The sequence below is a fragment of the Quercus robur genome, chromosome 3 (genome assembly GCF_932294415.1).
Source record: "Quercus robur chromosome 3, dhQueRobu3.1, whole genome shotgun sequence".
NCBI classification, from domain to species: domain Eukaryota; kingdom Viridiplantae; phylum Streptophyta; class Magnoliopsida; order Fagales; family Fagaceae; genus Quercus; species Quercus robur.
In genome coordinates, this window is record NC_065536.1 from 12,993,926 (window position 1) to 13,011,948 (window position 18,023).

The window sequence follows — 18,023 nt, forward strand, 5'->3', positions numbered from 1 at the left end:
TCCCTAATACAGTTCTTGTTTCATTAACTCCAAACACAAATACACAATTCCCTCTTCCCTCATTAACTTTGAAAAAATGGCTTATGTGTCAATAACTGCTTTACTGCTAATTGTATCCTTCCTAAGATTTTAAGCAACTCCTAGTTAAATGCTTACTTCTGCCAAATCTAGCAGGCCTCAGTTGGCAAGTGACACTCTGCCCCATCAAATCTCGTAAGAAAATATGCTTAACTAATTAAACCAATATTTCTAATTCAGTACAAGTAATCTCTTGAGTATGATCAAGCAATGTTGATCTTCATCAATATAAATTTTTTTTTTTTTTTTGGCTTTACTTGTCCATTGATCTTCATCAATGCAGAACTTTGTACTTTTTCTAAAAGAATTTTGAAAACTTCTTTTCCATTAAAAGGAATGCAACTCAACAACAGATCATATTACTAATTCCATTAAAAATAATACCTGGGCATATTTCTTCGCATCGGACACGGTTTCTTTGACGGTGGATATAGATTGAAAATGGAGTCATTTTTTATAAAGGGATTGGCTATTGAAGAAGAACCCAAATCAAACCCATTACCATAAGTCAAGCCCATTTGCTATATCCACTGGACGCCTTGAATCAGATGTCTTCAGGGACTAGAGGAGCTTGAAGTGTCTCCTGCGTCTGAGTCCGTATGTGAACCATTTTGTGATAGTAAAGGTGCGAGCAGTTCTGTGTCGTCAGCAACATTTTGAGAATTGTGTTGGATGATAACGGAATTCTGAGGAGGACATACGCATTCCACATGTACTCCCATCCTTGCAATCACAGGAGCACATTTTCCGTTTTCACTTACCCAGTGATCGATTTTACATGAAATCTCAACATGATTCCGATCACCTTGCATCAAGTCTCCGAATCTCCTCTGTAATCGGCCGTGAGGTTCTCCGCGAAACCACAGATGATCACACTTCAATCCATAAAAACGCCGCGTAACCATGAGACGTCGCTTACGACTATCGGTAGAAATGTGGATATGAAAAAGACAATTGATATCATCATCACGAATAGAACCGTGTTTATCATTATTAGCGTAACTATCCTTCAACGGAATTAGATGAAGAGCAACACAAACAGCAATTGATGGAAACTCAGGACCAACCCAGAATGATATGGAACTTTCAATGCTTTGATGATTGATCCAATTCGGAATCTTCTTTCCTGGTACTGTAATATCATATATCTCTTCATAATCAAACAGATACATATTTAGAGTGGGAAAGAACTCATTATGAATTGCGATGAACTTGGAGAGGGAGACCCGGGAAGAGCAATCAATCTGATTTGATAATTTGCGATATGAATGCGAATCCATTAATACTTTGTGTTTCACACCTGAACATTTCATATTTGGTGAAAGCCCTAAAATTCTTCCAAACTGCATGAAATTAGGAATTTTAAGAAATTGAAGTTTAGCAAATCTAGTAAATGTATTTGCAAAGGTAACCAAAATTGTTTCTATTATTACTTTAAGAGAGAGAGAGAGAGAGAGGGGTACCTGAAGGATTAATTTTCTTAATGATTCTGAATTCAACGATATGCAGTTTGTTGCATCTACAAGTCTTATACTTTCTGGAAGCTTTGGAATTTTCTTAAGGAACTTGGAATCTCGAATTACAAGCCAATTTAATCTATTGAATCTGATAATGCTTTCTCTGAGGTTCAAATCTTTACTCCCTGATAATAGATATTTCTCTGAGTGGGTGAAGCAAGAAGTCAACTTTTTTAGAAAATTCAACTTTGGAAAACAATATTTTGAAAAGCCACCGTAAGAATTGCACGTTGCTGCTTGTCTACCAATCCCCACGTCCTTTAGAAATTTGACATTACCAAAAAGCAAGAGTTCGCGAATTTGCTGCAATTTATAAATGCAACTAGGAAGTTGACACGAATAGAAACTGGAACCTATTTCTAATCGCTCAAGCCCAGTGAGATTCTCAATTGACGGAGGAAGCTCTCTAATAGCAGTGTGTCCTAGACTTAAAAACTTTAAATTTTCCATTTCTTGGGGAATATCGGGTAACCTTTTAATCCTTTTGCAATTAAAAAGATATAAATATTTAAGAGATTTCATCACAATACAACTTGGGAGAATTTGAAGTTCATCGCAACTAAAGAGGTCCCAGCTTTCAAGCTTATCAAGACATCCAATAGAGTCATGAATCTTGACTAATTTTCTACAATTTCGGAGATCCAATTTCTTTACATTTGGGGTGGCACTCAATAAATCGGGTAATTCCCTAATGTATTGATTGGAATTGAAATTCATATATGTCAAGTTTTTGCATTGTATCCTCTGTAGAAAAAAGAAAATCAAAATTTTTAACCCCAACAAACGTTATTAAAATATAGTTTAATAAAGTAATAATAATTATAAATAAATAAAAATGATTATACCTTGAAAAGCTTGTCCAATGTAACTCGACTTTCTGGCATGTTCAATGCAATGAGATTTTGAGGATCAAAATTAGGTGGTAAGGAAGATAAAGGAAATCCGGACCAATCAAGAACCCTTAATTCGTTAGGAAGATATTTGAGAACTCTACAAATATCTACATTACTAACTATGAGGAACTTGAGATTTTTCATCTTTTCAAGACATTTAGGTTCTAATTTCATCTTTGATGATTCAGGTGAGCATATCCTTATGCCTCGAATTTTTTCTGATCCCTAATTAGACAAAGCATCAAGTCAATCACGCTATACAATAAAATTCACTAAAGCGTAATGACGGTTAATTTAAATAAGAACTAAACTAATAAAGTTAAATTTTCTTCAACATTTAAATGAAAAATAATCACTACATTTGCCATTAGAAAAAAAGGTAGAAAATGAACCAAGATAATGCATACCATATTTTGTGTTAGTACTTTATGAACATCCTCATAACACCATAGCCTACTGCATTCTCCAGGCAAGTCTGGTGATTCCCGTTGAACAATGTCCCTACCCATTTGTTGTAGCAAGTCATGCATCAACAATTTATCATATTGACCAACGGTTATTAGGCACTTATCGATAAGTCTTTGAATTCCATGAATTGGATATAAATTGCAAGCATCCAGTATATCAATGACATACTCCTTAGGAAATCCCTCAAAGAAGCATGCAATATCAAGGAAAATATCTTTTTCAGTTTTATCCAATCCTTCATAACTTATTTCAAGTATTTTTTTTATTTCTTCATTAGGAATTCTTTCATACTTTTCTACTGCACTTCTCCATTCAGGTTTAGTTCTTCCATACAAATCAGCACCAATTATTACTAGAGCCAACGGCAATCCCTTGGCATATTGTATAACTCTGTCTGCAAGTTCCAAATAATCATCTTTGGGTTTGTTGCTTTGGAAGGCGTGCATACTAAAAAGTTCAAGAGCTTCATCTTGATCTAATTCCTTAACCGAGTAGGTTGAACAACAATTTCCAAGAGTAGCTGCCAAGTGTTTGTCTCTTGTTGTTATAATGATTTTGCTTCCAGAAGCAAACCAATCACATCTTCCAAGCAAATTTTCTATTTGGATCCGTTTATCCACATCATCAAGAACTAAAAGGATCCTCATAAATGAAAGTCTTTCCTTTATCATATTGATTCCTCTCGATTTGTTACCCACCTTTAAATTTGTATTCCTTAAGATCTCAAAAAGAAGTGTCTCTTGTAGTTCGATTACACCAGCATTTGTCCCCGATCTTTCTCTTAAATTTTCTAGATAACAAAATCCATCAAATTCATCACAAATTCTATTAAAAATAGCTTTTGCGATTGTTGTCTTACCAAGTCCACTAGGGCCATAGATACCTATTATATGACCATCATTTGACTTAATATCTGAAAGTATGGTCATTACATGATAATTTATTCCAACTAGGTATCGTGCGACAAATAACGGTGAGCAGTTTAATTTAAAATTTGAGATCCTTTCAACAATTCCTTGGATAAATTCAAACTCGCTACAACTGTCATTCACAGAATATGAAAACAATATATGATTTAGATTTTTATAATATATACACACACACAAAATTTAGAAAAGAAAATTGAAAATGAACTAAATTTAAGATGTTCAGCTTGTGAATTAAATTTGAATAATTATCAAATAAAGTAAGTGGCATGTAAAAATTCATAAATCTATAACTATCATTATGTTAGCATATATATATATATATATATATATATATATATATGTGGGGTCCAGTAATAGACAGACCAGGCCCATTTGCTGATGAAGGGTCCAAAGGCCCAAGCCTAGAAGGGTCATGGTCAGAGTTCAAGAATAAGGTGGCCCAACTGGCCCAGAGAAGCGGCCGAGGACAGTGCAGTCCTCGGCTGACCCAAGAAAAAGGGTAGAAAGGTAAAGGGGAGTGCCCGAAGGGGAGTGCCCGAAAGGGAAATCTAAAATATCTAAGAGAGGCTTCCTTGGCCACCTTTCCCATGCCTACCTCTGCGCCTAACAGAGCCTTATCCATGAACTTTATCAACAACTCTCGACGACTTAGGTCTGAGACTGATGGGACAAGTATCAGTCTTAAAAGGGTCGACCCTACACGTGGACGAAGGAAATTGAACGCATGCGAATATAAAAGAAAAAATATGTAACCTAAAGAGGGGGCTCCTCCAGTCCCAGAGAAAGAGGGGAAAGGGTTTCAGAGGAAAATACACTGGATCCATGCATAAATATCTGAACAAAACCACTGCCGGAAAAACACAACTTAGTCTTTCGATCCCACTCTCTACAAATGATATTGTATGGGCCCATTTACGTGCGAACCCAACTCAACTGTGGTTCAACGCAAATCGTGTGCTTACAATATATATTAGTTTCAGGGATCTAGACATAGTTGTCATGACGTATTGAGCATTCAATCATCAAGGTGGTATGGTAGTTCATTGGTTCAACCATTAGATGATTGACTCAACCGTTGTACTAATGATAAATTTATTTTAAATATGAACAAATTAAAATAAATTAAAAAATACAAAAAGAATATAAATTATAAAAAGATGAACTTACATTCACTTTAAACATAAATATATAGGCATTACATAGATTGAAATTAATAGGATATTATTGTTCATATATTGAATTTATATATGTTTATATAAATAATTACTAAATAATAAGATACTTGAATTGATCATTTGACTACTCATTTCAAAGTTTAAAAGCTAAAGACTTAAAAGACCATAAATAAAAGTGCATAATTGAAGGAAAGTATAGTAACTAATTTGATAAAAAAAATTAACATTAAAGACCAAACGATTTGAAAAAAACCATGTGATTTAGTATTTTTCTCTTTCTTTCTTTCTTTTTTCTTTTTTTTTTTTAAAAAAAAAAACCATCAATTTTCATGATTTAATCAACTTTTTGGTTGTGAAACTAACGTTTCTGTCATAACATCCAGATTTTCATATTGTTTACCAATTTGAGGGTTCAACCATTGTTTGACTCAACAACAACCAAAAAAAAAAAAAAAAACCATTGTTTTGGTACGATTATGATAACTATACATTTAGCAAAAAGTTGCAATGAAAATCTTTTTCTTTTTTTTGAGTGTGAGTTGCAATGAAAATCTAGTTACTGATAATTGAAACTTGTTACAACTTACAACTCATTTTTAATAATAGAACTAAATTATTAAGGAGGAAACATTTTTTAAATAAATAATATGTGGGAGAAACACCTATTTAATTGGTAAGGTAATTTTTTATTTTATTTTTAAAATCTTTCTATTTCTACATTGCCTACTAACTTCTATACTAGTGTTTTCTCAAAAAAAACAAAAAAAAAAAAAAAAAAAAAAAAAAAATCCTTCTATAGGTGTAGATATGAAGAAAAAAAAATTCATTCATAATTTGGCCAAAAAACTAACACTGATAAATTAGTGGTAATTGTTGTTTAACAATAAAATCAGTTATCATAACAAACTAGTGAAACTCATAAAAAGTACAATAGTTGTCATTAAATTCATACCTATGTTGGTAATGCCAACCAGATATATTTGCAACTTCAAATAAAGCTTCCCTCCAGCTCTGCACCTTGTAATCCTTTAATTTTTCTTCATGTTTAGATAGTGCTTCTCCAAACTTTCCTTTTTGGTTACGAACCTCTGATGGATCTATGTTGTAAAAAATCGGTAGCACTAACTGGTCTTTTTTCTTACACTCAACAATCTTGGCAAGTTCATCCAAGCACCATTTGGAGGATGCATAGTTTTCAGAGAATACAATTATTGAAATCCTTGAACTTCCAATGACTTTGAAAAGTCCTACAGAAATTTCTTCCCCCCTTTGAAGGTTATTATCAATAAAAGTGTTAATACCCCGTTGACACAAGGCATTATACAAATGACCTACAAAACCAAGACGGGTATCTTCACCTCTAAAACTCAAGAAGACATCAAATTTCTTGGGTTGGTGGGTGAAAGAAGAAGATGAGGCTTCTTTGCAGGTCACAAGAGCCATCAAGATTTATGAGCAAACAGCTGTAAAGATCTGAAAGGAGGAGAAAGAAAACTGTGAAGGGATTGCAATATAACCCCGGAAAGTGAGACAAATTAGGAAGAAGGTGAATGCAAGCAAGAGGAGCCTTTAAAGGTGGATTGCTTTCGGTGTGTCCAGCAACTCTTTGAACTTTAAAGTCCCATATTGATGCTTTTTACATTGCTCTTGGTGTGACTCTCTGAACTTTCCAAGAACCACAGATGCTTTTTTTATTGAAATATCATGCAAGTTTCCGTGTGAAACCTAAAATAAATCTTGGAACTTTCTAAGCAACATACTGGTCATTGTGGTCAAACAAAATGGTAATTTCCTATCTTATTAGTCATTCGAAAATGAGATGTAACAAACAAATGGTAATAAAAGTAGGTAGCCACCTTCCATTCAATTTAACAAGTTCAAAGAGAGGTCCACAGGTTTCTCATTTTCCTACAAATTGACCCTTTTTCCATGACACTGATATTAAACTTTCCTTTGTTTGGTTATTCGGAGAGGAGAAAAATGAAAAAGTGAAGAAAGTATAATCCACTCAGCACAATAATTTTTTATCAAAAATCTCACTCAAAAAGGGAAAGGGGATGTTTGAAAAGTCCAATTAAAAGATTTAGTGCATATAGATTTATTGCATATCAATATGCTAAATGGCAAAAAGTCCTTTTCACTTGTAGATAAAATTTTATGCCCTAACATGAACAGAAATAAGTCCATTTACCGTCATATATGCATTAAAAGATATAAACGTGCAACAAATGTTGAAGCTTCAATCTATTTTTGTTTTTGGGAAAAATATCGATTGAGAATGTATTTTTCATCAACATTCCAGGCAATCAACCATAAATCCAGCTACAATCAACCATCACCATGCGCAGGACCTCCCAGCAAAAGCAAATTCAATTCCCTTTTTTTTCCAATTTCAATAAGGAAATCATACAGGAAATTGCATTGAAAAATGCCTTTACATTAATATAGGATCTGATTTACATTGGAAAAACTCCCCAATAAAAAAGTACCAAAATTATATCTGACATTAACAAGAAAAATAGATGCTACCGTCGAATCTTTTTCAATAACCACTTCCTCCGTGCTGTAACATCCATGGCCACGAACATCTTGGCCTCTCTCATCTTCTAAAAGTTCCAAGAAGATCTCATCATCCATGTCAGGAACGGTTTGAAGTGCTGCAACTATACATTCTATTGAGCTGTAGTCTTTGTCTTCCTCAGTACCCAAATATGTTTTTACTACACATGGCTTCCCCTCAACTGCCTCTTGGGTCGCTTTCTTGATGGTTCTCCTAACCTTTTGGATACATGCTGAGGTTGACAAAGGAGCAGATTTTCGCTTTCTTTTCTGATGAAATATTTCAAACTCAGTAGCGGGAGATAGCGCCTCTCCAATTATATCGTCAATCCCCATCCCCAAGGTGTTGGTGTTGATCTCCATTTTTACGTCGAAATAACTTGATCTACTATGCTGACTTTCATTACCATAAATCAAGCACAAATCACAATAATCACCCAATATCTCATCTCTGTATGTAACTGCATCTGGATGATCCTGCAAAATGCCATTTTTAAACAAAAGCTGATCAAAACTATACAGTTCAATGTTCAACTATCGATAAGATTATGTTCTGCACCCTACATTATGCACCAACATATAGTTTACTTCATGAAGACTGTTTATCATTTCATCAAGCGGGAGAGAAAGAAAGAATGTGTGTGCACGCACACATGTTTACCATACTGTGGCATGCTCAGTGCTCTTTAGTCATAACCAAGGGAAACAAAGAGAGATAACCCTTTATCCTAACAACATTACAAATAAGAAAAAATAGAACCTTGATATAAGCTTCCCAAACATCATCATCAGCTGTCATTGTTTGGCGAATTCCATCCCAAGCAAAGCCATTATGATTGAGGATATCTGTGATGTCCGTATACTCTTTCCTCAAGCTCCAATAACGATCTTATAGTAAATCTTTGTCACAAAGGAATCCAAATTTTTTACTAAATGATGCATTCATCCAGGTCCAAGCTTGAGCATTGTATGTACGACCAATCTTATTCCCTCTGTGCAACTGTTCTAACATAAGGACAATAAAATAACGGTCCATTTCCCTTGTCCAATTTATCCTCAGAGGATCATTATTACCAGGGGACTGGTAATCCTCTTCACCTACAACTTTAAAAATAACTGTCATTACATGAGAGGATTTATTCTGGAGGCATACAGTACCAAAAAAAAAGTAATAATAATGTTGTTTCATACTGTTTGACAAAATTAATAGCTTCAAACATTACTTGAAATGGGCAAATTTCAGTTCTTTTGTATTAAACTTTCAGGAAAACTGAGTCAAGTAGTTGTATTAGCATCAAATTAAAACTTCCTTTTTGCATGGATAGTGACAAATAAATACTTATTACAACAACAAAGTTGACAAATTATTTTTAGTAATTATACTAGCAAATGGACAACTATTGCACCTGTAAATTAAACATGCTAGTGCAGTTTTCAGATGGTCCTCCTCTAATATCACACGTGTAGTTCAAACATTTTCTGAGAAGTCCTTAACTGATTGTACCAATCTTGTCTACCTAAAGGTAATATTGCAATACAAGAGAGAGAGAGAGAGAGAGAGAGAGAGAGAGACCAATATTTACTCCCAGCTCATAGTCCTCAACATTCATAAAGTGATCAGAGTAATTTTGCCTTTGCTCAGTGTTGTCATTTCCATATATCAAAAACAAATCATGACATTTGGAAGAGTTCTATTGCGGTATGTTCTTGCATCAGGATGTACCTACAAAAATTATCTATAAGTTGTTGGGACCAAAAAGAATATTTATGTAATGGAAATTCAGAAGAAAATATCACCTTGACATAAGCATCCCAGACATCATCTTCAGCACGTATCATTTGTTGCATTTCATTCCAAGAAAAACCACTCTGGTCAAGTAGAGTTTTCATATCATTAAACCGCTTCCTCAAATTCATAAAACGACTTTTTAGGACATCTTTGTCATGCTGAGACCCAAATTCTGCACCAAACTTTGCAATCATATCACTCCAGGCTAGCTTGTTGAATTTTTGATCAACCATACTTCCATTATGAACTTGCTCTAACATTAGATCAATAAAATATCGGTCCATCGATGGTGTCCAATCAGTTCTTTGGTGATAGCTATTGTTAAGTCTGGCACCTTCAGAAAATTCCAAAATAATGTAAATATGGGGAAAAGTAATCTTTATTTGCTCATTTTTAAAAAAACAAAAAAACAAAAATTTTCTTTTAACTTCAATGATCACTATGTTTCATATTAAAGAGGGAGTAGGGACTTGTTCTCTTTCTGTTTTTTTCCCTAGGTTCAAAAAAAATATTTAAACATATCTTGACAAAATGCTATTGCAATCAATGCAATATGAAAGAGCAAAGGTATATGTATCCAGACACATTGAACACATATATCTAATTGCTCATTGACTAAAGACCAAATACTTGAAGAGGGAAAAAATAGGCAAATGCTGAGATTGCTTATAAGCTTGTCGAACCAAAATCTCACCAAAACCATTACATCCTAGATCTTGATGCGCTTCATTACATCGTTCATCAGAAGCTGGATTTCCATAAATCAAGCACAAGTCATTATAATTTGGCATCGGCATGATTCGGTATGGTTTTGCATCTGGGTGTTCCTACATAAACAAAGTCTTAGCCAATAGTTATGTATACTCGAACTGACATTTAAGACTAAAATAAGTTGACAAAGCACCTTCACATATGCATCCCAAACATCATCAAAAGCTGTGGCCATTTGCTGTATTTCATCCCATGAAAATTGTCTCTGTTCAAGAAGATTTTTCATATCAAAGTACTGCTTTTCCAAACTTCTATAACGACTTTTCAGAAAATCTGTCATGTTGTAATGAGAATCGTTCCTTGAACAACATAAACATATCTATCCATGCTTGATTGTTGAAGGCGTAGTCAATCTTCTTCCCCTTATGCACTTCCTCTAGCATTACATCTATGAGGTAACGGTCCATTGAAGGTGTCCAATCTGTGGTCAAACAACCACTGTTTGCATAGCATTGGATATTCATATCCTCCCCTATTACAAAGCAAAGATTTTGTTAATTCATGCAATAAGAAATATGTATTTCAAAGATGATAAGTCCAATGAGACAACATATGCTTTATTTTTTTTAATTAAATGCTGTGGTAACACTCGTTTTAGCCAAAGTTAGATATATCAGCATTGTCAACCCCAGTCAACAACCATTTAGAAACATTTAGAATGATAATTGCATGGGTTCTGGTACATCAGAATTATGATAGCAATGAAAGAAAAGGAAATAATGCAACTGAAAGGAGACTGATATAGTAGGTTAAGAACAAAACAAAGAAAATAAGACAATAAATAAGCAGGTAATAACTTCCTTAAATTATTTGGGAAGCTCTTGCTGCAGAAACAAGAAACCTACCAATTCTCAAATCTGGTTCTTCACTGCCAAGATCTGCATTGCATGTCGAAATGTTGTATCTTCCATTACAAACTTCTTCACCATATATAACACATAATTTGTGATAGCTGGGAACAGATTTATTTCTATATGACTGAGCATCGGGATGCACCTGCATATTTTACACATAAGTCACATAATAAAACTACAAATATCTAAAGGATACAAGAATGAGTAAATAGAAATTCACCTTGGTATAAGAATCCCAGACATAATCCTCAGCAGTTACCATTTCTCCTGTTTCATCCCAAGAAAACCCACTGTGATCAAGAAGAACCTTTATATCATTATATTGTCCCCTTAAATGTTTGTATCTATTCCTCAGACCATCTTTGTCATGGTGAGATCCAAATTTTGCATTGAACAGTCTAACCATTTCAATCCATGCCTCGGCCACAAATCCATGACCAATTTTATTCCCTCTAAGCACCTGGTCTTGTAACAATTCAATAAGGTAACGATCCATTGTTGATGTCCAATTTGTTCTCCAACATTCTCTATCAGAAGAGGCATGGCCCTCCTTTTCTTCAGCTACAGGATAGGTAAAACTGACTGATTTATAAGGATAATAGATAACTTCTATTAATCAAAACGTTTCAGACTTTTAAACATAAATTAAGCTAGAAGAACATTATACTTGCCATCCCTTCACAAACGGTAATTCATATAATTCAACATCATCGAATAGCAATAAGATGGGGTAGAGAACAATATCCACAGCCCAGTAAATCTGTCCTAACCCTAAGAGAAAATTTAAAGAAATTATTAAAATGAATTAAAATCTCATGGATCTTAATGAACTGGGCATGCCTACAGGCACGTAATTAAAAAACTAGAACCTATAAATCAATTTTCCATTTAAGGAATGCAAACATGAGAAAAAAATAACTGTAATACAGAATACGAATCTCTCTAATTAAACATATCTGATAAAATTCCATTTTGTGAAGCTTAAAGACCTACTGGACATCCGAATATTAACCAAAGTCTTAACTGTGATTATCAATAAATCCCAACTGGCATGTATAAAGACGAAACCAGATTTTTTATTTCGATAAGTAAACAGAATTATACTAATAAATTGGAGAGAAGTGTCCTCAAGAATACAGGCTCCCTCTAAAGGTCCTCCTTTTAATTCAAGAAATGAACCTCACCCATCTTGATCTGTATGATATCATCTTCAAAGTTTCTCCCTTGCAATAAATGACTGCAATGTCCATTGCTTACTGCATTTCCAAATATCAATCTCAAATTGCAATAGTTTAGCAAGGTCTTTCTACAATACGAATGTGCATCTGGGTGTGCCTACATCAGCAATTGTACGCATGAAATACAGAAAAAATGAATACCAATAACCAAATATATATGATAGTGTACCTTGATGTAATTATCCCATACATAATCATCTGCTGATATCTTTTGTTGAATTTCATCCCAAGAAAATCCCTTTACCTCAAGTAGACTCTTCACATCAGTATAATATTTCAATAATTTCTTAAAACGGTGTTTTAAGAAACTCTTTCCATATTTAGAGCCAAATTTTCCATTGAACAAGGTGAGCATATCATTCCATGCTTGTTTCTTGAATGTATTACAGATCTTATTGCCTTTTTTAAGTTGCTCCAGCAAAAGTTTGACAAAATATCGGTCCATGGCTGGTGTCCAATCTATTTTTGAATGCTCTTTACTTGCCGGTACAAAGCTATTCATTGCTACACCTAATCAGTAAAAGCAGTTTTTATTCATTAAAAACAGATTATACTTCTTGAATACTCATTACTATAAGCTAACATAGAACATATGTAATTTCAATCAATCTTGCTGCACCCAGTTCCTAGCTATCAAATGAAGTAAGATATGCAACTTCCCAAAAAATAAACCACCAGGACCAGTTCAATCAAGTGTTCACACAAAGCCAAGCACAATGTGCTCATTTCACTGCAACATTTTTTTCTCTTTTCCGTGGATGGGAATAAAGGTGCTTGTTTCTCCCATAATACTGACAGGTTTGCAAAACAACAGCAACTACAAGTCTTATAATTAGGTACTACTTAGGTCATAATTGGCTAAGCTCAGAATCAGCAGTAACCACAATTCTGATTCTTGTGGAAAGCAGACCATGGTTGACTGCCCAAAGATTGGCTAAAAGAGAGATTGCAGTGTACAAATTTCAAAGATGGTAAAAGGCCATTATTACTTCAAAATTCATTAAATTCTAAGGGGCACAGAGTCCCATCTATCTCTGGATAGACTCATGAAAAAAAGGGGGAGGGGGTTGTTGCTTATGGCCGTTTCTTGTTTTATGCATACTCTCTAGAATAAAATAGTACTAATAATAAATAATAAAGAATTAGATAGTATAACCAAATCAATCACAATGAAAAATAGTAATTTAAGCAAAAAAACCCAATAGCATACATTCCAATGCCAATGGCATATGCATCATTTCTGCTGATCCATGACAGGATATAAAAACACACCAGTATTCACTCCTTGAATGTCATCATCAAAGTCTATATCACGGCTTGATAGGCTGTATCTTCCATCTGCTGTTGTATGTGCATATACCAAGCACAAATCATTGAAATTCATCAAGGCTTTGTTTCTATAAAACTGTGCCTCTGGGTGAGCCTGCATGTATATAATGTCAAGTAACCACTCACTATGACACCAAAGGTGTAGATCAAATTTAAACATTGACAAAACTAATGCACCTTGATGTAAGCATCCCAAACATGATGACTGGCAACCACCATTTGTTTAGTATCGTCCCATGAAAATCCATTCTGATCAAGTAGACTCTTTACATCATTGAATTGAGTCCACAAATTAGTGTAATGACTTTTCAAGACCTTTTCATCATATGGGGATCCAAAATAGGCATTGAACATGGTCAGCATATCAGTCCAAGCTTGTTTGTTGAATGTATGGCCCATCCTATTCCCCCTATGCACCTGATCTAATAAAAGATCAATAAAATAGCACTCCATTGCTGGTGTACAGTTTGTCCTTGTACGATCACTACATGCAGGCATTTGGGTGCCCATTTCTTCCCCTACAACATTGAGACTATCATTCTAGTGATAGAGTCCTTTTACATGCTAAGCTTCCAATACATAAACAATAAGTCAACCTAGTCCTTAGCTATAGAGGTGGAAAATTGAAATTCACCAGAAATATCTGAAACCCATTAATAAGATTGCATACCTGTTTCAATTCATTTAACAATTCAAACACAAACTATTGATCATTGAAGCTAACACACTGATTATACCAATGTTTAGAATCCTCCAGAGTTCTTAGGCTAACTTCATCATGGAATTCCTAAAATCTTATCTATTTGTTCTGAATTGAGTGGATTGCTAATGGCACATCATCAATAATTTAAATAGATACCAAAATGGTGATAGTCAATATTTTTTTAAAATGTACATCATAAATCTAATCCACTCATTTAAAAATGAATGTAAAATATTTTAGGAACTCTATAATTGCAAAATAAAAATTCAAACCCAAATCAGCTATCAAAATGAAGATAATAAAGAGATACTACTGTAAAATTCCAGCTCAAATTATACATAATAACACCTTGTTTAATTCTCAAGAAAACTGATAGAAAATGAAAGAGGGGGAAAATATTCAATTATATGTGGTCCACAAAAGGATGAATTAAGCCAAATTTCCAATACAAGTATGCCAAAGGTCTGCACGCTGTTTCAACATGCTTAACTCTTTCAAAAATCAAGAGTACATTTTAAATGAGTGATGCTACAAATTTTATAACATAAGTCTTACAAACACACACAAACAAAAAGTTCAGAACATTTATTATGTTGTTGTGGCACTAAACACATTCATTATCGTGTCCATTTGCAAGCCTTTATAGTAAATTTAGCAATAGTGGAGGAGGGTGGTGGCTTTAAAATATGGGGAAGAGTGGGGGGGGTGGACCTCAAAACTGGGTAGGGGAGTTCATGGGTGTGGTTTGTGGAGAGGCATTCGCATGGGTTGGGAGGATTTTAGTAAGAATTGTCAATTTGTTGTTGGGTTGGGGAATAGAGTGAGGTTTTGGCAGGATGGGTGGTGTGGGGGTCAACCTTTTTACTTGGCCTTCCCAAGGTTGTATGGTATTGCTATTGATAAGGAGATATCTGTTGAAGCCTCCTTGTCAAGGCAAGGGGAGGAGGATAGACGAACTTGGGAGGTTCGTTTTACTCGAGAATTTAATGATTGGGAGATGGAGGAAGGGCTACATTTTCTTTGTATGTTGGGAGCTAATACTCCTCCTATGGATGTGGGAGACCGGATGAGGTGGAAGTTGAAGGTTAATGGGGATTTTGATATCCGGTCATATTATAACAAATTAAGGAATTCTCCTTCAATAGTCTTTCCGTGGAAAGCTATTTGGAAAGTAAAGGCCCCTACGCGAGTCTCCTTTTTTGTTTGGTGTGTAGCTTGGAATAAGATCCTAACGGGTGATAACCTAAGATTGAGGAGACTGGTGTATTTTGTGGATTGGTGCATTATGTGTAGACATTGTGGAGAGTCGGTAGATCATTTACTTCTTCATTGTGAGATGGCTTATCGGTTATGGAGTTTTGTCTTTATAACTTTTGGCTTGTATTGGGTTGTACCTAGTTCGATCCCAGACTTGCTTTTTGGCTGGTGGAATTGGTTGGGGAAACACTCGTCTCAGATATGGAATTTAGTTCCGTTGTGCATCTTTTGGTGTATTTGGAAGGAACGGAATCGGCGGACTTTTGAGGATTTGATTAGCTCCGGTGATCAGATGCTGGCTTCTTTCAGTGGGACTCTTTTTGATTGGTCTCGGGCTTGGGGACTCACGACTAGTGATTCTCTCCCTTCTTTCATTATCTCTCTCTCTCTTTGTAATTAATTTGTGATTTGGCTTTCTTTTTTGCTTTTTCGTTGTTTCCTCCTTGTACTTTTTGGGTTTGCTCTATGTTTTTTATGCATAGAGCAGCCATTCGTATATATAACATTCTTACTTATCAAAAAAAAAAAAAAAATTTAGCAATAGCTTTATGTCCTGTTTGGATGGAAGGGAGAATGAGGGGGAGTGGAGGGGAATAGAGTAGAGTTGGCTAAAAATAAGCTAATTTTGTGCGAAATCTACTCTACTCTACTCCCCCTCCCTCTCCCTCAATCCAAACGGACCATTAGTGTTTTCCCAGTTTAAATATTACTTAGTTGATTAAATGAAGAACTACACTAAAAAAACGCACTAATCCAAGCTAATATTCAAAACACTAAACCCTCTCTAACATTTGGTTTCAAATATATTATAGAGTAAATTTCATTAACTTACCCTGAGGTTTGAGTTAATGTCAATCGGGTCCAAGACATTTCAAAACTGACCAATTTGGTGCCTAAACAATAAACATTGTTAGGTTCATTTGTCATTTTTCCCTTCTCTCTTAGGGACCAAATTAGTTAGTTTGAAATGTCTTGGACCTGTTTAGTATTTAGCCCAAACCCCAGGGTGGGTTAATGGAATTCACCCTATATTATAAGACTACAATTTACAACTCCAATTAGTCTATCAAATAAGCGAATACACCGAAAACGTACCAATCCAAAATTGCAAGATTACATCTAATTACAACTTAAAATCCTAATTAGTTCAGTCAAATAAAGAGATTAACTAAAATTCTAGCACTAACCCTCTCTAGCATGTAAAAAATCACAACACTACAACTCTGATTAGCCGATCAAATGAAGCAGATACACCCAGAATATACTAATCCAAGCTACAATTCCAACATTAGCCCTCTGTTTGGTAGCCAAGAAAACCAAAACGAAAACAAAAATTTTTTTTTTAAATATAATTTTACACAAAAAAAAAAAAATAGAGATTCCATTAACAAAATTCGTGAACTGTTTCGTTTACCTACTGCTAGATTAAAATTTTCGAATTCCGATTCTAAAAATAAATAAATAAATAAAGCCAGAATAAGTGAAGCTATTTAGAGAACTAGACGAATAGTATAACGAAGATGAAATAAAAATTTCAGATTCAAAGTTTTTTTTTCTTTTTTATTTTTTCTTTTTAAGTTTTTTTTTTTTTTTTTTCATTTGTTTCTCAGTAACCAAACAGATCATAAGCTAATTCCATACTTTTATTATGTAACATATATGTGCGTGTGTGTTGATATGGAGAGATAGTTAGAGATTAGGGTTTGGTACCTTTGATTTGTGGAGAGAAATCGCAGAGAGAGAGAGAGAGTGAAGAAGCGAAACTTCGAGGTGTGACTTGTTAGAAAGGATTTACGAAGAACACTGTGGCGGCTGTTTGGATGTTTTCACAGACATACTCCTCTCCGTGGATAGCTATATCCTGCACCTGTTCAATGATATATTAGTACTCTAGGAAAGGATGTGTCACATGTGTGAGAGTGGTTTACAAAGGTTTTTTTTTTTTTTTTTTTTTTTTTTTTTTTTTTTTTTTTTCAAACTAATTCTAAGGAAAACTCTTCAAATTCTTTTTTTTTTTTATTAAATGTGAATTTTTAAAATTTGAGCATTAGATTGTATGTTCTTTATTGATAGGCCGAAAAACGTATTGACCCCTTATGATGAATTAATTGATTAATTAGTCAAGTTTATTAATTAATCAAATTAACATGCAAGATGCGTAGTAACACAAATAAATCACCAATTAAACAAGTATGCAGCAGAAAATAAATTGACACGGCTATTTGTTTATGAATGGGGAAAATCTACACGGCAAAAACCTTACCGGGTAATTTTAAGGTCACCACTCCCGATAATCCACTATTATCACAACAAGCGGTTACAAGCAAAGGAATCTTAGTACCTTATACCAACCTACAGTTGAATCCTTACCTCAATATCCAATTGGACTTGTTCTGTAGTGACAATCTCTCCTTTTAATGCACGGCTTCCAGTACGTGACTAACAAATTTCGCAGATCCCAGT

At 34.4% G+C, this 18,023-nt stretch overlaps 2 protein-coding genes across 22 annotated transcripts in view; both read right to left on the reverse strand.

The window, feature by feature from the left end:
- LOC126717108 (disease resistance protein RUN1-like) overlaps positions 1–6,861 on the reverse strand; it is a 61,526-nt gene extending 54,665 nt beyond the window's left edge. For 10 of the 15 annotated variants that reach the window (XM_050418437.1, XM_050418434.1, XM_050418433.1 and 7 more), the window contains exons 1-5: positions 6,013–6,861; positions 2,896–3,997; positions 2,441–2,713; positions 1,542–2,339; positions 463–1,421 (exon numbers count right to left, since the gene is read on the reverse strand). In XM_050418437.1, coding sequence (XP_050274394.1) covers positions 633–1,421; positions 1,542–2,339; positions 2,441–2,713; positions 2,896–3,997; positions 6,013–6,503 — 3,453 coding nt within the window. In that variant the 5' untranslated portion in view covers positions 6,504–6,861 and the 3' untranslated portion in view covers positions 463–632. The remainder of the gene's footprint in view (positions 1–462; positions 1,422–1,541; positions 2,340–2,440; positions 2,714–2,895; positions 3,998–6,012) is intronic. The other 5 variants (XM_050418430.1, XM_050418432.1, XM_050418431.1 and 2 more) reach the window with 1 other exon arrangement.
- Positions 6,862–7,476: 615 nt separating this feature from the next.
- On the reverse strand, positions 7,477–17,395 carry LOC126717117 (L10-interacting MYB domain-containing protein-like). 7 transcript variants are annotated; one of them, XM_050418493.1, is made up of 13 exons: positions 17,271–17,395; positions 13,778–14,118; positions 13,544–13,694; positions 12,441–12,781; positions 12,218–12,368; positions 11,254–11,594; positions 11,025–11,175; positions 10,313–10,651; positions 10,103–10,235; positions 9,417–9,742; positions 9,193–9,342; positions 8,380–8,723; positions 7,477–8,096 (listed from the first exon to the last, which is right to left on the reverse strand). In XM_050418493.1, exons 2-8 carry the CDS (start codon positions 14,108–14,110, stop codon positions 10,431–10,433), a joined length of 1,689 nt encoding a protein of 562 aa, XP_050274450.1. In that variant the 5' UTR covers positions 14,111–14,118; positions 17,271–17,395; the 3' UTR covers positions 7,477–8,096; positions 8,380–8,723; positions 9,193–9,342; positions 9,417–9,742; positions 10,103–10,235; positions 10,313–10,430. The 7 variants fall into 7 exon arrangements, with proteins under 7 accessions (XP_050274450.1, XP_050274445.1, XP_050274446.1 ...); XM_050418488.1 differs by having other exon boundaries at positions 10,103–10,225; positions 11,254–11,615; XM_050418489.1 differs by having other exon boundaries at positions 8,380–8,717; positions 11,254–11,615.
- Between the last annotated feature and the right edge of the window lie 628 nt (positions 17,396–18,023).